Source organism: Anabrus simplex, chromosome 12, assembly GCF_040414725.1.
Source record: "Anabrus simplex isolate iqAnaSimp1 chromosome 12, ASM4041472v1, whole genome shotgun sequence".
Lineage (NCBI taxonomy): Eukaryota > Metazoa > Arthropoda > Insecta > Orthoptera > Tettigoniidae > Anabrus > Anabrus simplex.
This window is the reverse complement of record NC_090276.1, coordinates 13,140,451-13,165,532: the sequence shown is the minus strand read 5'-3', so window position 1 is coordinate 13,165,532 and position 25,082 is coordinate 13,140,451. Positions and strand designations below refer to the sequence as shown.

Sequence of the window (25,082 nt, the reverse complement as noted above, 5' to 3'; positions counted from 1 at the left end):
GTCATTATGCCAGGGCATCCATCATGCTGATACCGCATTATTTGACACAAATTCAGAGGTAGGTTTTGCTTTAGCACAGGTAAAGTACGTCTCAAGAACTGCCTGTATTTTCGCCCGGAAATACGGGCCAATGATGTTTTGTCCTACAATACAACACCATACATTGATGCTCCAATGACGTTGATGTTCTGCCTGACTAAGCCAGTGTGGGTTTTCCGTTGCCCAATAATGTATATTGTGTAAGTAGACATTCCCATGGTTTGTAAACATGGTTTCTTTGGTAAACCCCTACGCATTATATCACGGCCTTGCTGCAGAACCCACTGGCAGTATTCCAGATGAATTTGAAAATCATTGTCGTGAAGCCCTTGATGTAGTGACAAGTGGTATGGGTGGTATTTATGCCTGTGAAGAATGCACAGCGCGCTTGTTCGAGTTCACGAGAACTGGCATGCGGATTTATTGCAACGGCTACCAGAACAACTGCTTCATGTGTTACGCTCTTGCTTTGGACCTGTGTTCATGGAGACAAGCTTTCAGTCGCGCGAAGTTTTCTAACAATGTTAGTGAAGGTAGGGCAGGTTGGGTAATGTCTATTAGGGTAACGCTGTGCATACAGTTGTGCTGCTTGTGTGCCATTCTCCGTAAATTAATAACGTCGATCATTTCTTCATTTGTGAAAACCATGTCATATGCCGAGAACAGCTGGACAGATAAATTAATGCCTTGCTTAAAACATTGATACCAATTACTGTGCACAGTACACCAGTGTCATTTACCTGAACATACCTCCACAAGTCAATCTTCTTCGTAGAGAACCGTTCAAGACACACACACACACAGCGGCAATACCATATCCTTCCGTTCCAGTGCAGACCTTCAGAGGCGAGGGTTGTATTGGGTAGTGTAATGGGTTGGCTTACACTGACCAGTGACATTAAATTTTGTTACAGTAACTTTGCTGTACGAATTATGTACATTCTGAAGTAGTACAATTCAGAGTACTGTATTGTGTAGGTAAATAAAACACACAAGAGAGAAACTGTTATTTATGTATCCCTTTGCTGTGGCAGGAAACCCTATTCTTATTTTCATCCCTCTTGATAACGGTACAAATAACATTAAGTATAGCGCGTGTTGCATCGTAGTACGTCAATCATATTGTGATTAGAGGAACATGAGGTTCGCGCTTAATCTCGGGATGTGCAACTGCAGCATGTTTCGTTCATCTCAAGTGCCAACTTCACATTGCAATACCTCGGGATGTAATTGACGTATTGCGATGAAACAAACGCCATTCCTTACGAGATTTTTCATGTTGACGATTGCGCAAGAAGTAATACAAGGTGTCCATTAAAAAACATAAGTTTATGTTGAAAATATTTTCTTATGTTTTTGACTGGCTCATAGTATTTACGTTAGCCTCTTCCCTGCCTTCATACCTGTGAAAGCCACTTTTCAAGATCTCTTGTTGTTCCACATATATTTGCGGTGAAAGTTTTAACCCCTGAAGCCAGGAATAAAATTCTCTCACCAGAGCCTACTGGCGGTAATTAAAATGGCCAAGCAGCAGCTATGTTACAGTACTTCAAATAAACATTTATATCTCGATAACGTTTACTTATAAATAACTCAAATTTTGAGGACACACACACCACAGTAGACACTTTGTTACAAAAAAAAAAAAAAAAAAAAAAAATTAATTTGCCTAAAAGTTGGCTTCAGTGTGATAAACTTTGAAACACCCATCTACACAAAGCCCAGTGCTGCATTCCTTGCACCAGAATGGCGTTTCCGTTTTCCAGTTTTTTGCATACCGCACACACTACACACCTTTTGTAAGGCTTAGCTTCTCTGTGGGAAGGAGCCTTTCAATGAAATATCGAGCAGTAAGTCTCTGTGGAGGTGGTGTTTTGGAAGGTCTACCAGGTTTACGGAAATCTACAGTCTTTCCATGGATTTCAATGAGTTCCTTCACTAACTGAATTCTGTGATCGAGGTGATTGATCTTTTTCACATTCCGGGATGCATTGTAGATGATAAGGGAATTGTGAATTGCTGTGTTCAGTAATTGTCTGAAATGTTTTTATATACCATTTTATGCAACGCTTCTTCTCTATGAAGTAGGGCCTCAGTTTCTGATCTTTGAGATCAACATCCCGCCCTCCCCATAAACTTATTATATTCTGAATACAATTCATCAATATCCATGATTTTCCAGTCACAACCTCTGGACCACGGTGTCTTTGAATCCTTTGAATTCAAAAAGTCATTGGCATAGTGATTTGTCTCGTCCGTAATTGTACGCAATATCTCATTATCGAAAAATAGTGTAAATGCTTCTGAAACGCACTGTACCTGGTTTACAACTCCACATGTTCCAGTAAATGGAATTTTTTGTGGGGTGTATGAATCATACACTTTGTCCCATTTACAGTCTTCTTGTGTACGTTGACGCTTCACTGGCAAGACACTTTCATTTCAACATCACTATTGTCATCTCTGTGTACACTTAAGTCATTATTTTCATGGCTTTTTTTTTCTTTTTTTGGCAAAAAAATCTTCACTTTCATCATTGTCAAACTTACTACCACTGTCATATACTATAATGTCACTATCACCCGGTTCATCTAAACATTCTACAATTTTTTCAGACGTGAGATTATATGACATACTCGGACCTACCATGCTTTCACTTGAAACAGCAGTTGGCAACGTGAACCCAAGACTTATTTTATCACGAAGTTACAGTTCTAAGCCAAAGAAAACACACAAGGGGGGGAGAACTGAGTCTGAAGGTTTCATATGTTGTGTAGTACGGAGAAATGTCAACAGATGGCAGAGCTGGACTGTTTTGGAACAAGTGATGCGCTCAGCGTGAATGTCACGTGCATCTGCCAATAAATACGACTACCGCGCGCATTTAAAGATAAAAATTTCATTGTTCCGTATTGAAAAGTATCACAGTTAAACTGAAATAATAAATATGGTGGTTCAACCTATTCAATACAAGTAAATAAGAGATGTAGAGATTCACGTGGTTCTGGCTTGAGAGGTTAAGTATGCCATCCTGTATATGTACATATAATCCAGTATCGTCCTGTGTATGAGGACCCACACTGCATCGGTTTCCAGTACAACTGCACATTTGTACAAGCCCATTTGGAGAAACGTCAACACTGTTAGATAACATCATACTCCTCCACGATAACGCTGCAGCCCAGACTATGGCTCCTATCGGGGACCTTGTACAGTGGTGGGGGTGGGGAGTCTTAGATCCCCCACCCGCTCTTCAAGCAGTTTTAGTCCGTGCAACTTTGATCGGATTCCAAAACTCGATAAACAGTTGCATGAGATGAGCTTTGCTTATCGTAATTGGCTCTCGGTGGCGGTGCTACAGAGTGATGAAACCAACGCTGCCATTTATATTCAATGCGTGCCTCATTGTAGACTACATTCTGGAGGACTGTTTTGAAAGACAATGGCTGTTTGTAATCCACATTTGTGTTCATTTTGTGCGTAATAAAATACTACAAGGGTGTGTTCTCTGTGTCCCTCTGCTATTAGTTTGTGTATTTCGTCTTCATTTAATGGTAGCATTGAGATGCACGTTGCCTTGGTCTTACATTGTACATTGCGGATTTCCACACGGTGGCCATTAACCCCATATATCTTGAGTTATACCCCTCAGATAACTTCGAACTGGCAAAATAGCTGGGAAAAAAAAAATTCTCCTCATATCAAACTTGAACTCCAATGCATATTCAAGAATAGAAAGATTAATCATATTATCTGACCTTCAGGAAATTGGAATAGTCAAATTTGATGACCAGCTGCAAGTGACAAAAGTTTAAAAATCTTGGTTCTACAATGATTGACAGTGGCCAGCTTACTAATGCAGCCTGAATGAAGCTGCAAATGACAACAGGTGTAACGTGCAACCTTTGGATGAACATCTATCCCACCATTGTACACCCTGTTGCACTCAAGGTTACTAAATGGTGGTGATTATTGTTTTAAGGGGAAGTACAGTGAGCTAATCGTCCTCTCTTAACACTAATCATCAGAGGGAAGAATGGAAGAGGTTTGATCCATGGAAGATGAAGAGGCAAAAGCAAGGAAAGGACCACAAAGGACTCCGTAGGCCTCGCAAACTTAATACCTTTAGAATCGGAAGAAAACAAGATTTGACCAAGGAAGGTCAGAGAGGAAAGACAAAAGTTGCTATCTTTGCACAGGTAAGCGAAGAAGTGCCAGACTCGGCTACAGAACCCACATTCCCCAAGTTGAGAGGCCTTTGGAGTTACCTGCGTTAGTTGCCTCTTACAACACACAGGAGGTACCAAAGGAAGCAGAACATTGAGTATGCATTGTGAAGATACAGATGCTGAAATGATCAGCTGGCATCGAACAGATTTGGTGCAAAATTTGATAGAAAAAAATCATAAAATAGACAAATCATGTTGTTGTTGTTGTTTAATCCAGAAGCATCTTGTGGTATGTCTGCACATAAGGTTGTAATTGAAGATAGCTAACTTACATTAACAGAGGTGCGTAATTATTATGGATTACGGCACTACGGTCAAAGGGGATATTATTACAAAAAAGTGACAATATCACAAAAACAATTTTCAACGGAAAGAAAAAAGAGGGAAAATTAATCCTTTCGAGCGTTACTGCTGAACCCTCCTCTTTTGAGCATTTTTGAGTTGGCAACAATACTTCGACCGTCACTTCCATTTGCTACCCGTGAGCGTTGAAAATTCTCGTGATTGAAAGAGCTCTTCTCCTTTATAAAACCTTAGGTAATATTGTATTTACAGCATTTAGTGTATCTGACAGTACCTCTCCCACAGAAAACATTTTCAGTATTGATAGGAAAAATCGGAGGGAATTCAGGTCTACATTGAGCATTGTACCTCTGTTCAAGAAAGGAAGCCGACGAAAATGTACTAATTACCGTGGTATCACACTACTGTCTCATGTCCTGAAAATATTGGAAAAAATAATAGAGACCAGAATCAGAGATATTGTTGAACCTATTTTGGAAGAAGAGCACTATGGTTTCAGACCAGGAAGGTCAACTACAGACCTTATATTTGCAATTAGGATGCTAATGGAAAAATACTGGGAGAAGAACAAGCCTTTATTCCTAATATTTTTGGACATTGAGAAAGCATACGATAGTGTACCAAGGGAAAGAATTTGGCAATGCATGAAAGAACTTCAAGTGCGAGATAGCCTCATAGACAAAGTGAAAATGTTGTATAGTGGGAACAGAAGCTGTATTCAAGTAGGATGTGGTTTGTCGGACTGGTTTGAAACAAAAAGAGGAGTGCAGCAGGGCAGCTCATTGTCACCACTTCTATTTATTATTGTAATGGATGTAGTAATGAAATCTATTAAAAGGAAAGAACATGGAGATATCAAAGCCTTCACATTTGCAGATGATGTTGCGATCTGGAGTGACTCAGAAGATGAATTGGGAGAGAGAATACAAAGCTGGAATGAGGAGTTTAAGAAATATGGTTTAAACATCAGCAAGACCAAGACGGTGGTGATGAAAGTGTATGGGGAAGGAGCAGAACCAATAGTCATGTTAAATGAAGCTCAACTGGACAGCGTTCCAGTTTTCAAATACTTGGGTAGCGTTATATCAAATGACAACCTAGCAAAACATGAGGTGAACAATCAAATCAATAAGGCAACACAATTCTACCACCAGGTAAGACACCTGCTGTGGGATGAGCAAATACCCATGAAAACAAAAATGACATTGTACAAGTCCTATTATACACCAATTCTTACATACAGTCTCGAAACCACAACACTGACCAATAGAGATAATTCCAAACTTCAGGCAGCTGAAATGAAATTCCTACGCACTATGATCCAGAAAACCAGGAAAGACAAGATTAGGAATGAGAAAATAAGAGAAGAAGTAGGAATAGACAATTCTCTCCTAAATAAGATTCAGATATCAAGACTGAAGTGGTTTGGTCACATGAAGAGGATGCCAGTAAACAGAACTGCAAGGAAGGAATTTGACAGAAAGGTAGAAGGAAGACGACCCGTGGGAAGGCCACGAAGGAAATGGATAGATTTAGTTAAGAGCGATGTAATGCTGAGAGGTCATGATTGGGACAAGTTGGTGGAGGAAGAATGGTACAAGGACAGGATGAGATGGAGGAGGCTCATATACCACACCCGGGAAACTGGAGATGGTTTAGGATGATGATAGGATGATGATGATTGAGCACATCTACATTGGAAACTCTTATGGTTCATGTTGTATGTCCGGCGCTCCCTTCTCGCTCCGCCAGCCAGCTGCACGCGCGCCTGTGTATCATTCTGCTAGCTTCGACGCGCAGCCCTCAGTGCGCGTGCCTGACCATCGAGTGTACTATAAATAGGAGCTCCCGGCCTGCTCACTTGCCCACTTGCCCCGGTGTCCAGCTCCAGAATACACCCTACGTCGAGCACGGAGGCTACTCCTCTTGAAAATGTGCTTCGACCAGGTGGACTGAATTTCTGGCAGTACGAGGTCTCACCTCTGGTCACCGCTCCCTTACCTGTTTCCGCTGCCTATGTTCCGTAATTCTTTTACAAGCCATTTTCATTCCCTAACTTATGCAAGCTCCCTTAGTTTCGCTAGGTGGAATTTCTTCAATCAATTGAACTTGCTTTTTAGGAATTCAGGCACTTCAACAAACAAGGACTCTCATAAACATTTATATTAGTGTGCCAGATAGTTCTCGACTATCAACGTGTCAATTCACAAAGACTATCTTTTCAAGATAGAAGTGTATATAAAGACTGCAAACCTGTACATATTGTATAAAGACAGACTTTTCTCAAGATTCAATATTCCTTTTTGCTTCAAAATAAATTTCAGTTATTTGTGTAAATATTATAAAGTGAAGCAATAAAAGTTGTGTTTTGTAAACTTCAACCTTGGTTACAACACAACTCTATGGCGACGAGGTAAAAAAGCACCAAAATACAATTCATCGGCCCCAGTCGCCAACTCTATGGCGACGAGGTAAAAACGCACCAACTACAAGTCTTCAGCCTCAGTTGCCAACTCTATAGCGACGAGGTACACACGAAACCAACACTACAATTCCACGGGCCCAGTTGTCAACTCTACGGCGACGTGCTAAAAAACAACGACACTCCAACCAGTTCTGACACACAGCTTACCTTACTCTTTCTTGCACGCATCTCGCAATGGCTACTGCGGAACAACTCGCTACGGTTTTCCAAGCCTTACAGCAGCAACAACAACAGTTTATGCAACAACAACAGGCAGCATTAATTCAGGCTATTCAAGCTATTTCTGTCTCTACACAGCCATCAGCTATTCCTCCGTTCTCTGCTTTTGACCCGGCTAAGGAAGAATGGTCAGTTTATTTAGCCCGCTTGCAACAGCATTTCATCTGCCATTCTGTCACAGATGATCAACGCCGCCGCGCACTATTTCTTAGTTCGGTTGGCAATGCTACGTGTGAATTACTACGTAAATTAAGTCCAGAAGAACACTTATCTGAGGTACCCTTCACGCAGCTCTTGGCCCGTCTCACGGAACACTATGCCAAAGCTCCTCACATAGTGGCTGCTCGCTATAAATTTTTTCAGAGCAGAAAGCAACCCCATCAGACACATACTGAATGGATAACTGAATTGCGTGGTCTAGCTAAACCCTGCCAGTTCATCTGCTCCAAGGACGGTTGTGGTTCATCCTACACTGATTCTCTCATTCGGGACATGATAATTTTACATACTCCTGAAGACAAAATACGTTTTGACGCTGTCAAGCAGAGTAACCCTTCTTTAGAAGACGTCCAGCGTATTGCTACGGTTTATGAGCTTACTACCAAGACTGCCGCAGCCATAGCTTCTCCACACGAAGTTGCACAAGTCTCGCCTCAGGCCCGCAAGTCCTCTGCTACAGTGAACCGTACGGATAAGGCGCTCTCCACCAAGCATTCTCGCCAGGTTCCCTCTCGTAATGCTACACGGAAGCCCAATTCTAAAAGCACCTCGAAACTCCTGCCTTCCTGCCGAGGTTGTTTCAAGCATCATGAACGTCGTGACTGTTGTTTTTTCAAAGCTACTTGTCAACGATGTAATAAACTTGGACACATTCAGACTGTCTGTCAAAGTTCGCCCCGCCCTGCTAAGACTACTGCAGCGCGCCGGAAGCATATACAGCCCCGCAAAGACATGGAAGTTGATCAGATCAATCTTATTCTTCCCACAAAGGATTCTCACAAAATCATCATTCCTCTCTCATTCTCTGATCGATCTGTCGATTTTCAATTAGACACTGGATCACCTGTCTCTATTATTAACCTGACTACCTACCACGACTTAGGTTCACCTTCATGCTCTCCAGCTGACATCCAGCTCGTGACATTTAACAAGAAGAAAATTGACATCAAAGGTCAAATTAAGCTTCAGGCTAGTTATAAAGGAATTCAGAAGGCCATTCCTCTTCTCGTAGTTAACAACTACACTGCATCAAACATTATGGGCATGGATCTATTTAACTTATTTGGTTTCCAGATACATGACAACATTAACGTCGTATCTACATTGCATCCTACTTCTGACGTTACCGCTCTCCTAGCGCAGTTTCCTGAAGTCTTCGACTCTCAGCTCGGAACAGCAAAAGACTATACAGCTCACATACAGCTGAAATCCGGAGCTAAGCCTCGCTTCCTCAAAGCACGTCCAGTACCCCTAGCGCTTCAAGACCAGGTCACGAAAGAATTAGAAAGATGGATACAAACTGGAATAGTAGTACCAGTTACTTCTAGTCAATGGGCTACTCCACTCGTGGTAATCAAGAAACCTGATGGTAATGTTCGACTTTGTGGCGATTTTTGATCTACAGTCAACGCACACCTCGAACCCGATATCTTTCCTATTCCACGTCCAGAAGACTTATTCCGTCGTCTCTCTGGTGGACAATTCTTCTCTCGAGTTGATCTTAAAGAAGCATATCTCCAGCTACTTTTAGACGAAGAATCTAAGAAATTTCTCACACTCAACACTCCTCTAGGACTGCTCCAGCTCCAGCGGCTCCCATTCGGTGTTTCATCCTCAGCGGCTATTTTTCAGCGCTATTTGGCTCAACTCACCGCCTCAATTCCCGGTTGTGCTAACTACCTGGATGATATTATTGTTACTGGAAAAGATCATCAGGAACATCTAACCAATCTCCGCCTTCTTCTCCAGAAATTGAAAGACAATGGCCTACGAGCGAATCTCGCTAAATGTACCTTCTTTCAGCCTCAAGTTCACTACCTTGGACATATACTTGATAAGAATGGAATTCGTCCTAGTATGCAGAATGTCTCCGCGATAGTAAACATGCCAGCACCTCAGAACCTCAAGCAGCTTCAGTCCTTCATAGGCAAAGCGAACTATTATAATAAGTTCATTCCACGCTTCGCTACAGTGGCAGCTCCATTAAACGCTCTACGTAAAAAAGGTGTTAAGTTTCAGTGGACTCCGCAATGCCAACAGGCATGGAAAACAATCAACAACGCCTTAATTCAAGCTATACAACTCACTCATTTTCAGCCCGACAAGATCATCACGCTAGCTACTGACGCTTCAGACTACGGTGTCGGTGCCGTTCTCTCCCAGAAGGATCGTTATGGACAAGAACGCCCCATCGCCTTCGCTTCGAAAACACTTAATGACCATCAACGTCGATACTCACAGATAGAGAAAGAAGCTTTAGCCATCATCTTTGGTATTCGCCGTTTCAATGAATATCTTTATGGCAACCATTTCCTGATCATTACCGATCATAAGCCTCTCGTACACTTATTCCATCCTGGTAATAAGATCCCAGAGAATTCCCTCAGAAAGCTTCAAAGATGGTCCATGTTCCTTTCTGATTATTCCTATCAGATTGTATATCGAGCCACATCCCAGCATTGTAATGCTGATGCCCTCTCCCGCTTACCCGTTGGTCCTGATACTGCCTTCGATTCTCAAGAATCTGAATGTCTTCAGTTGGACATAGAACTTGAAGATACTGTATCCAGTTTTCCTATTGATGCTACCTGCATAGCTAAAGCTACGGATAAGGACAGTACACTTGCTACTGTACGTACTTACATTCGCAACGGTTGGCCTCTTCAGAGCACACTTCCTGCCCACCTGGCACCTTATCATCGTATGCAGCATCGTCTCACGACTCGTGCCGGAGTTGTACTACTAGAAGCAGGCACCATCTTCCGAGTGGTTATCCCACTTAGCCTACAGAAACAAGTTCTCGAATTATTACACCAAAGCCATTGGGGTATCTCCAGAACAAAGCAACTCGCCCGTCAACACTGCTACTGGCCCGGTATTGATGCCGCCATCGAAAAGCTAATACGTCATTGTGAGCAATGTCAAACGAATCAGAACGCCCCGTCTTCTGATCTTGCTTCATGGCCTCCTGCTACTACTCCATGGGAACGAGTTCACATCGATTTCGCAGGTCCTTTCCTCAATTCCATGTGGTTAATAGTCATCGATTCACTGTCAAACTTTCCATATGTCGTGGATATGCATTCGACTACTACAACCGAAGCTACCATTCGTGCTCTCCAGAAAATCTTTACTACAGAAGGTTTACCGCAAGTACTCATTTCGGACAACGGACCTCAATTTACAGCTACTGCTTTTCAGAACTTTTGTACACATAATGGCATTCGTCATATCCTAGCACCACCTTTTCACCCTCAATCTAATGGTGAAGCTGAACGCTTCGTACAAACATTTAAAAGAAGTATGAAGAAAGCTGTCTCTTCAGGCTTAACTAAAGACCAAGCCTTGCTCCAACTCTTAAACAACTACAGAACTCTACCCGGCGCTGATAATATCACTCCTGCACAGAAGCTCCATGGACGACCTCACAGAACTTTACTTTCTCTGTTACAGCCTCTTCCGGCCCAGCATAAGACCTCACCAACGAAGTTCTCCCTCAACGACAAGGTCTACACCAGGACATTCAAATCCAACCCACTCTGGATACCTGGAGTCATCTGCAGATCTTTGGGTCATCGTCTCTACGAGATACAGACTACGGAGAAACGTATCTGCCGCCATCAAGATCAGATACGTCTGCGCTACCGCCCCTGTCCAGCTATTGATGCTATTGCTAAACCAGATAAATCTATTGCTGAACGCGCTTTAGATCATTTAATAACAATGGGTTCCTTTCAGGACGAGACAGCGCCACTCCGCCCAGTTCCAGCTCCGGACAATACAACAGAGATATCAGCAGCTCCGCCCCAGCATCGCAGTCGCCGCCAGCGCCGCCGCCGTTTCACGCCGTACCGGCGTATTTAGGAGGGGAGGGTGTTGTATGTCCGGCGCTCCCTTCTCGCTCCGCCAGCCAGCTGCACGCGCGCCTGTGTATCATTCTGCTAGCTTCGACGCGCAGCCCTCAGTGCGCGTGCCTGACCATCGAGTGTACTATAAATAGGAGCTCCCGGCCTGCTCACTTGCCCACTTGCCCCGGTGTCCAGCTCCAGAATACACCCTACGTCGAGCACGGAGGCTACTCCTCTTGAAAATGTGCTTCGACCAGGTGGACTGAATTTCTGGCAGTACGAGGTCTCACCTCTGGTCACCGCTCCCTTACCTGTTTCCGCTGCCTATGTTCCGTAATTCTTTTACAAGCCATTTTCATTCCCTAACTTATGCAAGCTCCCTTAGTTTCGCTAGGTGGAATTTCTTCAATCAATTGAACTTGCTTTTTAGGAATTCAGGCACTTCAACAAACAAGGACTCTCATAAACATTTATATTAGTGTGCCAGATAGTTCTCGACTATCAACGTGTCAATTCACAAAGACTATCTTTTCAAGATAGAAGTGTATATAAAGACTGCAAACCTGTACATATTGTATAAAGACAGACTTTTCTCAAGATTCAATATTCCTTTTTGCTTCAAAATAAATTTCAGTTATTTGTGTAAATATTATAAAGTGAAGCAATAAAAGTTGTGTTTTGTAAACTTCAACCTTGGTTACAACAGTTCAGAAGGCGAAAATTCCATCACAGGGGGAAGGATGCTTCAAGAAATCCACACTGAAAAGCACCTGCTGGGTGAGAAACAAGCCACAAAGTATATTTTATGACAGAACTAACTGGTATTGTGCAAATTTCGCCGTGTAATATGAAATACTTCAGAACAGATTGCTGTCGGGAAAGGAAAAGGGGATGTCATTATTGAGAAGGTAGATGATACTTTGAATTTGTCTCGAAAATTTTCGGGGCGGAGGGGGGGATTACTGAAAACTCACTTCAAAGGTTGGCACCACTGCATTAAAATAATATGGGTGGGAACAGGTGAGGGACTGTCCCACCAATGCAAGTCTGACTTATGATGAAATGAAAGACACGTTAGATGACAATCGCAGTAAGAGAGAAATGATATTGCAGTGGGCGATAGTCACATAAATAAAAAAATTAAAAACCGATTCACTGATTATATCTTCATAGTGTTATTTATTGTAGTAACTTACCTAGCTGCTCACCTAACGACATGGAAGGCATATTATGAGTGGCATAGAGTAGTTTTCTACTTAGAGGAAGCTGTCAACTAAAATATGTCATTAAATTAATATGCGATTATGAATAACACTAGTTTTTTAACAGTTACTGAATTATTATAAAATTGGCCTGGATGTTTATGACCTAAAAAATGTATTAAAATATGACAATAAATATGACTTAAAATATTTTTGGTCACCTTTTTGAAATCTTTTGCCGCTGTTTAAATTAACATTATATTGAAAATGTACTTTTAAAATCTAGAACATTAATAAGTAATAATAATTTTATTATATTTTGAATTGATTTAATCGAGACATTCCAAAGGTAACTCTCGACTCTGCACAGAATGAAATAAATGTCACTTTTTGATGGGTGATCAGAAAGAATTACAATAACAAATTTCATATATTTTAAAGTTTTCATATAGGAACGATCTTCTAATTTCACACAACGTTGACTTGTAATAGGAAAAAGACGCTCAACATTGCAGGATGTTATTGGCCCATATTAGAAATACGTCAAATCATTAGAGTTTAATTGAGGCTCACCTTTCTGTCGCTTTATACATATCATCTGTCTCTTTCTATACAGCTTCCCTCCTAATTTACATTAATATATATTTTTAAGAAAGATAATGTAAGAAATTACAGAAAACAATTAGATGTGAAAAATCCATATCTGAGACGACTTAAAGCAGGTATGCAAAAATGGAACAAAAATATTAAAATATAACAAAATATAAAAATTACAGGGAAATATGACCATAATATGAAAAAATGTCGGAAAATGACTAAAACGTTTTGAAAAGAGCCAAAATATGACTTTATATGACCCGTGAAAATTGCATAATTTTAGTCAACATAGATAAAATCATTTCCATGGAAATATAAAGAAATAAAATGACATGTCATAAACATCTGAGCCCTAATTATAAAATCATTTAAGTAAAATATTGCTTACTTTACTTCTTGTAAGCCAGATCAATTCCCCAGTTTTTCATGGAGAAGTAAGGTAGGAATTCAGGCAACAAAACGTGCCTTTAATAGTCATTACCTAAGTGAGAGAGAGAGAGAGAGAGCTAGAGAATGAATATTAAATCATTCTGAATGATGTGTGGAAGTACTGTGGAAAACTACTGAAGTTTCCAAGTGGATTCATAACATCTCAAGATGTTCAAAATGAGAACATAGATTATCTCGGTTTGAAGATACGATATACTGTTTTCTTCATGAGCCCTAAAAGCAAGTCCCTGGGAGCCTAGAAAGCAAACGGTAGTTATTAAATAAGCACATAATTTTTCTGTTCTGTTTAATAGTTTCGTTGTTTAGTTTATGCTGCTCACTTCAACAAAATTAAATTCACATATTATTTTTCCTAATAACTGAAGTTTTCCTTTTTTTTAGATTTCTGTCTTTTGTCTACTTTATAAATCTCATTCAAATTGCCGAAGTCATGAGTGTTCCATACGTTCCTTTCTTTTGCAATTTAAAGACAGGTCCGACAATACATTCTATTTAATTGTTTAATTACACAAACATGGTACAGTCATAAATGCACTCGTTAAAATGCCGAGCAAATGCCTTTGCTTTTGTTTTCAAATGAAGAGTTGGCTTTGGTGGATCATTTTCAACAATTTCTAATTTTTCTGAAATGGTAACAAAAAGAAAGGAGCCTTAAATAGTTTTCAGTTCAACACTTCCAACTACTTTCCGTACTCCCTGTACCGCAGTGCATACTTATACCACTTTTGCCCGCTGTCACCAAGTCGTGCATGCTGAGTTTAGTCTAATTGTGTCTAATTTCAACTGTATATATTCTAGATCTTTCTGACACGAGAATAATAATGGCACTAGGCACTGTCGGGTTAAATGTCTGTACATGTTTTGTTTCTGAGCATGTGGTTTCTATGTGCCATGTACCTAGGTTATTTTAATTAATCCTGACATTTATCTGGTTAGCAACATTCCCCAATTAACCCAAGTTAATGATTTTTTTTACTGTATTCTTAACAGGCCCCGCTCACCTGCTCTTACTATTGACCCTACACTCTCCACTTTGTATTTAATCTTATTACGATTCATCTCCTTTCAATTCCCTGTTGAAGTCGACTCCTCTCTTACGGTGTCATTTCAACCTGTTCTATGCTGACCTCTGGCCGTTCCTTCTATACCCATTCATTGTTTTTTTCCATCGTAGTCATTGGAGAGATTCTACAACATTTCTGTAACCTTGGCTTTGACCTTTCAACAAGTTCTGAAGTACGCATTGAAATACATTATCGCCACTGATGCACTAGTGTGGGTTGAGTGATCTTGAAAGGGTCTTCAAACAACCATGACCTCACTGTCCAGACCAAGCTATAGGCTTACAGTGCCATTATGCCCGAAGACTTAATTGTGTTAAGGATCCGAGATTTGCAGTACTTAAGAATAGCACCAGTGCTGTATTGGAAAAAATAGCAAGACCATCGAACAAAAATCTGTTCAATCCCATGAGCATGGGGAGCAGTGGTTATCAGCTTTGATGGGTTGGCGCCATTGTCTGCATGCCAAACAGGTATCTTGCAAAGCAAGTGATAAATTTGCAATTAAGGAAAGGTCACCAAAAACCAGGAGAATGATTAACATGAAAAAGTGCCAAATTGACATTGGATACTGAGAGAGGATTGGCCGAGGTATTGTCTACGAGGTACTTAATTTTTTAAAAAAGTTTTTGTTTATAACTGTTAAGTTAATCAAACCTGAAAAGAGAAGGCTTCAGATATTACAAAAGTACTAATTTTGAACAACAGTGACAAAGTAAATAGAGAGATGGATATCCGTATTGCCGGGCTGAGTGGCTCAGACGGTTGAGGCACTGGCCTTCTCACCCCAACTTGGCAGTTTCGATCGTGGCTCAGTCCAGTGGTATTTGAAGGTGCTCAATACGTCAGCCTCATGTCGGTAGATTCACCGGCATGTAAACAAACTCCTGTATGACTAAATTACGGCACCTCGGCGTCTCTGAAAACCATAAAAGTAGTTAGTGGGACATAAAGCAAATAGGCCTAACATTATTATTATGAACACTATGTATTAAAATTTATTTACATTTCACATTTACAATATACAGTAAAACCCCGTTTATCCGAAATAAAGGGGGCGGAGCCACTTCGGTTGACGCGTTTTTCTGATGACACATGGGAAATATTTTCGGAAGTTAAATGTCGAGATAAAAATGCATAAACTCTGTTAAGCAAAGGTGCATACTGTATATTAACATCAAAATGTTTACATAATGTCACTCATTGTATAAAATCAGTGATTTTCTTCTGAATTTTCTTGGTGCAGCTATGTCGCACTACCGCTTAATCAACAATACTTCAGCTGGTGTAGATTCATTGCTTTGTTCAACAAAGCGCAAAGCTATCTGAAATAATTAAACAATGTTTTTTTACTACTGAACTGAATACTGTATAGGGTAGTTTTGTTACAGTACTGTAATTAAAGCGTATGGTACTGTATTTTAATAACAATTCGAAATCAAACTTGCCTCCAATGCATTAAATAAATCATCTGCTGTAACTCGATTCTCAGAACTGTTATTGTCAGAGTCGGAGTCATCTACATAATCTTCATGACGAATAATACAGTAATAACCCTAACCCCATGGCACTACAGCCCTGAAGAGCCTTGGCCTACCAATTGACCGCTGCTCAGCCCAAAGGCCTGCAGATTACGAGGTGTCATGTGGTCAGCACAACGAATCCTCTCTGTCGTTATTCTTGGCTTTCTAGACCGGGGATACAGTAATAATAATAATAATAATAATAATAATGCAGTAATACTAATTCCTGCTTGTTCAAGAAAAAATATATGATGGAACGAACCAGATGGTAAGAATAACATATGAGTAAACAACACAGTAAAGGTTTCCATCTATTCAGTACAAAATATTTTCACAATATTTTAAAGTTACATGGAACTAGTTTCGACCCATCTAGGGGTCATCATCAGCCACATCAAAGCAAAGATCACTCTTGACGAAATCCTAAGAACATGTTAATTTTAACAGTAAGATTATTATGGAATAACAAGTGAATGTGGTAAATGAAAAGAGATGTTAGTATGGGACAGGTGAGTAATAGCTAATAAATATACAAGGAACATACATAAGAGGTTTGGAACAAAGTATAAAAGGGGCTTAGTGTTGTAAAGAATTATATAATCATGGAAAACAGTAAGTCCTTATAATGAAGAATGCAATGTGAAATGACACACATAAAATTATATATGGCTTAGGAAGAGTGGAGGTGGTTTAGGAGGGGAAGAGGGCTTAAGGTGGGGTTGAAGGATGCGGGAGAAAGGGTAATTGTCTCGGAAAAGTACCTTTGATTAAATTTAGGATTGAGTTTTGGTTGGCTGCATTATTGTTTCTGAGGAAAGTGATAAATAGATCGAAGAGTATGTTGGATTTCTCTGAGATTTCATTGAGATTGTGACTGGCGTTAAAGTATTGGTCTAGGTGTATGTAGTAATTTTCCATTATGTCAAGTAAAGGGCCCTTGTTTGCTAATACGAGGATGTCCATGTCTTGTTCGATATTGGTGAAATTATGGTTATAATCTTGCATGTGTTAGTGTGCTCGTGGTATCTGATATTGAAGTTTCTACCGGTTTGCCCGATGTAGGTTTTTCCACAGGTGTTACATTTGATCTTATAAACTCCTGATTTTAAAAAACTGCTGGTCCTATTGATGTGTGAAGTATTGTGTAAAACGTTCATGTTCTTATAGTTGGTTTTGAAGGCTATTTTAACGCCTTGTTTCTTAAAGATATTGGTTAACTTGTAGATATCATTGTTGAACGTGAAGGTGGAAAATGTTAGAGGTTTAGTTGTTTCTTTTTTGAGGGTAGTTTTTGGGCGATATTTATGTTTATTGATAATCCTTTCTATAAAATGGTTGCTGAAGCCGTTGAATTTTGTGATTCCGCGGATTGTGTTGAGTTCGTTCTTTAGATCTTTCTTGGACATAGGTATGCTGAAGGCTCGGTGAACTAGGCTGTTGTATGTGGCTCGTTTGTGGGACTGGGGGTGCACTGAATCTTGGCGAATGGTGGAGGCTGTTTGAGTGGGTTTTCTGAAAATTTTATAACTGAAAGAATCTGTTTTGTTTTATGCTACAAGTGCATTCTGGCGTAAGTCATAATATAAAAATAGGGTTTGCCTAGTAGCTCTCAGCATGTAGCAAGAGAATTACTGATATTGACGGCTAAGAACAAGAGGGTAAAAACAAAATTATAAAATACAATTTTGCCAGAGCATTTCGGTTAAGCCGGGTTTCAGTTAAGCGGGGTTCTACTGTATATAGAATATGCTACGAGAATGTGTTCATTCTTTTCTTCAGCTAAATCGGTGGAAATTTGTATATTACAATAAGACCTAATGAAACCGGGGGGGGGGGGTCTAAGAAAACTAAAACTATGACATGTTAAAAATGAATGACTAGTGGCATGGAAGTATATTCCATCTTGTCATCTTTATATAAACATGACAATCGGGGGATGTCTATGTAGATAAAATGTTGAGCACTGTTGTGATACGACATCAATGTGTCCTAGTAAAACCAAGTTGTCAACCCGATCCCCTCAGATAACATGATCATGCTGCCAGGTTGACCTGAACCTTAGATAGTCGATATTATAAATCAAGTGGATGTGCAAGGCTGACATGCAACTGTCAGAGGGATATAAAGGCAGCTGAAGTTGTTTGACGACAGATTAAGTCAAATCGGACCCAATACTGGCCATTACGGTGAAGATTATTAATAACAGTGTCAAGGGCACGAGTTTGAAAAGGAGATCATAAAACGAGAAGAAATGACTGCCAGGTCCCACGAAAATGAGTTTGATAGATATGGAGTGCCAGCATTGCAGCCGACAGACCTCCTCGACAAACCCTGTATAGCACATTGAAAGGTCAATTAAATATGAATGTCCACCTTGTCAACACTAATATGAAATTTATTACAATTTCAGTACGGATCAATTTACTATTGACCATTATGGTTAAGATAATCAAACCCTGTATAGTGAACTTAGTATAGGTAAGAGACCTCATGGTACTTCTCTGAAGTGCAATAAGGATCAGTTCAAAAAGACCTTTACAGCTTTAGCAACTTTCATGCTTGTTACAGATCCACATTACTTTGTAGCAGTGACCGAATGCTATGAAGTGATTGCCATCTCCAACAATTTCCTGAGAAGTGTTTCCTTGTACTTGATGTACTTGCTGACGCACAACCACTTCAGTTGCTGTTACATATTTCGAACATGAACATCAAAGACAGGAGGAAGAGGAACGTCGGCGACATAAACTATACCGTGCGCAGCCACATCCTCCGACTTCCGTTAAATGCAATCAATGAGGCCGCATGTTTCATGCCATGATTGGTCTGCTAAGCCATCAAAGACATCTGCATACAGCATGCAGATAATGAAAGAAATGAGTACTCAGATATGAGAATCAGATGACCTGAGGGATATTGCTGTGGGCTGTTGTAACTGGCTTAGGTCATTTATTAATTTATTTATTTATTTATTTATTTGTTCCTCCTAAATCTGACAAAGTATACCATAACAGTTAAATGAACCATGAAGAGTTATCTGGAGTTAATCCTCCTTGTATGAAGTACTATAAAGTTAATTTCTAACAATTTTGATGGAGCCTTTAATGGCCAAGATGGCTAAATCACAGTATAGATTCTTGGAAGTCCCCAAACTTTTGAAAAATAATAAATCCACAAAATATGCATTTGCATTTTCAAAAAATCCAGTCCCTAGTCATGATCATCCGTCAATATTTCACATCACAGCCTGCACAGTTGCTAGGTAACATCACGTCACACATTTTAATTGAAAGACATATTTACGATCATTTGAGTTTTCTTCTGTATATTATTGTTTGAACAGCCCCTGCACACTTGTTTCCTCTTTTCCTTCTTTTTTCTATATTATTATTATTATTATTATTATTTTTATTATTTGAGTTATGAATATTCTTTTTCATTCCCCAGCTAAACCATTTTATGTCACCTCTTCTAACATTGAGAATCTTTTGATTCAGCTGTCAATAGTTTATCCTGTCAGTGTTTATTTGTTGAGAATTACTTCCCATGCAGCCAGCCTGTTAGTGTACAGTACAGCTGTTTCTAGAATGAAGCAGTACACATTAACATTAAACTAGAAGCACGTTACTTGTGCTACCTTTCCCATTGTACATATTAAGGGTTGTGTAAATATCAACTGTTGTTCAGAGTTATTTTTATTTATAAGACAAGATTGTACAAAAAAACTCTATCAATAAATATTTGTTATAGTTACTGTTTTGTGCTGCTTGGTTTCTCGATTGATTGTGTATTTTGTCTTGCTCACCCGGGAGGCACAATACACTGTAGCATCTCATCGCTATTGTTGATGGTATGAGGAGCTTTCGTCTGGTTAAGGCAGAGGCACTCAGCTGGGCGGCCGTTCAGGCTAGCCCATTGCAGCCAGGCTGGCCTAACGTAAATGCGACCAGCTTACGTAGCAAGCGCATGTCACAGTGAAGTGAGGGAGTGAACACACTTGAGAAGGATGTGGAGCAGTGACGTTCGATTGTGACTACGAAGCTATCCCCAACTACATGGCAAAATGTTGATTGCAGTACCATATAGTATTTTTAAAACATTATAATGGCCAGAAAACTGACCTTTTCAAGATATTCTTGTTTGATTTATACTGCGCTGGATATAAACAGTCAGTTTTATTTTCTTATATTTATACTTATACAATCGAAGAATACTCATATGATATAATTTTTGTGTTACAATTTACAATGATACAGGATTTAAGTGTACAAGGTACGATTTACAATTCCTTGGAATGTAAATGACAGTATTTCCATTTAAAAAGTTAAATTCCTGTTTCTCATTCAGCAAAACATAATATATTTACATAAGTCAGCAAGTTTATTGCTTGATTTTGCGCAGTGTTGTGTGACTTTACCTGTTCACTGAATTTCTGAAAGAATACTATCTTCTGATAATAATAGCTAGCCTCTAAATGGCAAGGGAGTTTCATCACGAGTGAGGTCATAGATATTTACTGTCCAAGATAAAAGTACAATAACATAAATGTACCTATCAAATAAATGTACAGTATGCCTTCAAATAAATAACCTAACTGATGTTATTCCTGGTAAGCATAATCTGATTGTTGGTGAATTTATCGGATAATTTAAATGCAAGCAACCATAAACTACAGCTTATCCATCTTAACTCTGTGTTATATTAGAAATGTCTTTAAAAGCACTTCTTAAAATATAATAGTAAAAATTATAATTCATTATGTACCATACAACAAATATTTGAGGTTGTTGGCCTAACTTTTCATTGTATTCGGTCAACATACATAAACTGCAATGAACATAACTAACTTATTCCTTACATCATAAATTGAATATGACACGGATTTCTGCCCTCTTTCATTACTTTTTGCCTCCATTTCAAACTCTGGTATCGCCGCAGTGATCGAGAGTGACTGGGAGAACTTCGCCCAACCTTCACACCCTGTAACGTAACCGCAACGTCACCACGGCTGAACAGCATACTCTCGTCAGCTGACTGCCCGCTCGCTTACAAGTCTGTGCACCTGCAGGATGATATGCCGAGCACCTCTGGGTTAAGGGGAAAAGCCTGTTGAATTTTCCATCTTTGTCAGTTTTAACCTAAGTTACATCATATTTGGTGAGACAGTAACTGGATAACTTAAAGCAGTGAAGTGAAACATTTGAGATAAGGGATTAAAAAAAAATATATATGAAATGTCACATTACTATGAAAATACTTTTACACATATTGGGTTCATGTTATTGGTGGATAACAGCATGCATACACAGGTATATAGAGTTGCTTATGTTTAGACCCATTTAAACAACACAATTCATGAGGATTGTTACAGTTCAATAGTGCTACGTCCATTAGCTATGTTTCTTCCAGTGACAGTTCGTGCATGAAGGGCTTTTGGGTGCCGCCCCACCGCCTTTTCAAAAACATTTAACATTATTTCACTCTGTAATTGATTACGTTAAGTGATGGACAAACGTAGCAAATGAGACTTATGTGGTGTGCTATTCAGTTATAGAATGCTATCTTTGTTATTTCAGCTGTAAACATTTCGCTTTTCTATTTTCAGGGAAATACAAAGGCTTTCAGACTGTGGCTGCTGTCCACCAAGCACAATGTTTTCTCTTTAGTCTTGAGGCCTCAGGAGCGTGACAGGAGAACCTCAGTAGGTCCCTAGACTTGGCAAGTGTGTGGGATGCGAGAGGAGTCTGGAAGGACAATATGTGTTTGTCAGGGGAAGGAAGAGTGCAGGCGGATGTAAGCACTGAACGGCAGAGCCCTCAGCAACTTCGCCAACCACTTTACAGTGTACGTAGGCTTTTTCCCCCCATGTCTTACATTAATTGTTGTTAGAAATTAATTCCAAAACATTTTACAAAACAATGAATTCTATTATACTGACTATTTAAAGAATTAAATTCTATACAGAAGCTAAAATATTCAAAATATAATCATAACATGACAGCTCTATTTGTAGGGTGGTCAAATTGTTAATTACATTGTCATTGAAATGAAAACTTACAACCTTTTTTCCAGTCTTTGACCGGGTTAGGGATGTAATGAATGAACCATATATATATAGGCTATTAAGAGTGTTGCTGGAATGAAAGATGACAGGGAAAACCGGAGTACTTGGAGTAAAACCTGTCCCGCCTCCGCTTAGTCCAGCACACATCTGGCATGGAGTGACAGGGATTTGAACCACGGTATCCAGGGGTGAGAGGCAGACGTGCTGCCATCTGAGCCACGGAGGCTCCACGTTGTCATTAAGAGATATAAATTTCATTGTGAATGGTCCATATTGAACTGTGATTACAATTAAAATTAAAAGTCAATAACTCCACCTTTTTCAATACAAATTCAAGTAAAGTGGATTACTTTACAGAAGAAACATTTATAAGGTATTAGTTTTGACCCATTATCAGGGTCATCATCAGCCAAAAGCACGAGTTGTACAATGTATCAAATAGTCCATAGAAATTGTAAAAAAAGTCACAAAAACATAGAGGATTTGACACTATAAAGATGAACAAAACATGGAACTTATGCAATACGTCCAACACATCGCAGTGCAAGGTGTCAGAACTTCATAACGAAAGAATTAAAGTCTCAAGATTCTTCGACATCCAGATTGGAGTTCTTCCCTCAACAACAGCTAAGTGGATTAATTTATGCATTATATCAAACTTTTATCACAATTATGACTATTTCTTCTTCATCTGTATAGTGTCAAATCCACTATGTTTTTGTAACTTTTTTACAATTTCTATGGACTGTTTGATACATTGTACAAATCGTGCTTTTGGTTGATGATGACCCTGATAATGGGTCGAAATTAGTACCTAATAAATGTTTCTTCTGTAAAGTACACCACTTTACTTGAATTTGTATTGAAAAAGGTGTAACTATTGTACTTTTAATTTTAATTGTAAATACGTTGTCATGCTTTGAAATTTAAGCAAGGAGAGAGAAATTTGGGAGTGCACTGTTTATTTGTTTTCATGAATGTCATTAATACCACTTGTGATTGTTCACAGTGAAACAGTGCAGTGCCATAGTAGTCGGGATTGCATTAGCTGTTAGCCTATTAATGTGTGTGCATAAATGCCATTTTATTTAGTTAATTAATTAATTAATTAATTAATTAATTAATGTTGTAATGCAAGCATATTTCTATTCACCCAGTGTCATTGAATAATAATTATTATTATTATTATTATTATTATTATTATTATTATTATTATTATTATTATTATTAATCTAAAAGTATCGTGGTGCTGGTCGCTGAAAACTGGACCAATTGGGGCGGGGGGAAGAGCCCTGCCAGAGTAAAATGTTCTGTGTCGTTGCTCATTATAGGCATTGCTTACATTTTAACATCATAGTGAATGCAACATGCTTTAGAGAGCTTCTCTGTGGTGCCAGGCTGAGTGGCTCAGTCTCGTGGTATTTGAAGGTGCTCAAATACACCAGCCTCATGTTGGTAGATTTACTCGCACGTGAAAGAACTCCTGTGGGACCAAATTCCGGCTCCTCATTGTCTCCAAAAACCGAAAAAGTAGTTGGTGAGACGTAAAGCGAACATTATTATTATTATTATTATTATTATTATTATTATTATTATTATTATTATTATTATTATTATTATTATTATTATTATTATTATCTGTGGTAATCAGTTCATCAACAACCTGGATAATATGTTTTGTGATGGTCCTCAATAACTTGAAATAAACCCACCTGGTGGCCATGATGGTTAAGGCGTTGAAGTCTAAATGGTCTGGCATCGTGGTTATGGGGTTTGAGTCCCATTGATCGAAAAAATTTCACCATCAGAATGTTGGCCTGCAGGGTAGGGGAGGTGGTGGTGATGGTGATTATTGTTTTAAGAAGAAGTACCACTGGGCAGCCATCCTCTATACAACACTAATCAGTGAGAAAAAATGGAAGGAGTCTGGCACTTTGAAAAATGAAGGTATCGGCCAAAGGAAGACAAGGGCCGCGAAGGGCTTGAAAATGAAAGACTCTCTAGGCTTCCATGTGTAATACCGTCAGGGTCAGAAAAGAACAAGAGTCGACCAAGGGAGGTCGATAAGCATAGATGACAGTGAGGAGCCTGGCACAAGTAAGTGGAAGCAATGCCAGGACTCATCTAAGGGTCCCGTGGTCGCCAAACCCCCATTGGACGGGAACGTAAAGCTTTGAGAAGACCCCTTGGTGTTATTTGACAAGAGTAGGCTACATGCCAACACTGGGTTTCACCCTCTCCATACCTCATTCATTATCATCATCATCCCACATCCAGACGTGCGGATTGCCTATGGGCGCCTAAAAGAAAGACTTGCACCAGGCGAGCCGAACATGTCCATGGACACTAAGCCATACAGTGAATAAATAAACCTGAAATAAGGGTATACACATGTGCAAGCAAAGTTTTACAATAACGTTCAGGTATCGTTCTCATCAGTGACAAAGGGAGTACCTATAACTTACTGCATATTAATGCAACTGGCACATACTACATGTCTGTTAAACTGTATTAACATATCATTCCCAGTATGATTTGCTGCAGGAAGAATAGTGCAAACTATGACAAGTGCTTGTCATCTGCAAGAACGTGGAGGGTTAGCATTGTTGTCAACTGAAATACCTTGTTTTTCTACATTAAAAATAAAATAAAAGGTGAACCTAGCACTTTGCACATAGCAGCTTTCGAAATGTGTCTTTTTGAACTGAGTTTAGCACTTAACAACTTTCTACGAGGGGAGTTCAGTATATAATGCAACAGATTTTGTCGGCCGATTTAGTTTGGGACATCTTTGAATAATCCTGCTTCGTCTCATAGAGTTTCATTAATTTCCAATAGCTGGC

General features: G+C 39.5%; 1 protein-coding gene across 1 annotated transcript in view; it reads left to right on the top strand.

The window, feature by feature from the left end:
• The window catches only part of alpha-Man-Ib (alpha-Mannosidase class I b), a 130,765-nt gene extending 108,629 nt beyond the window's left edge, over positions 1-22,136 (top strand). Inside the window, exon 11 of the mRNA XM_067156076.2 lies at positions 21,781-22,136. Coding sequence (XP_067012177.1) covers positions 21,781-21,888 — 108 coding nt within the window. The 3' untranslated portion in view covers positions 21,889-22,136. The remainder of the gene's footprint in view (positions 1-21,780) is intronic.
• The last annotated feature ends 2,946 nt before the right edge of the window (positions 22,137-25,082 follow it).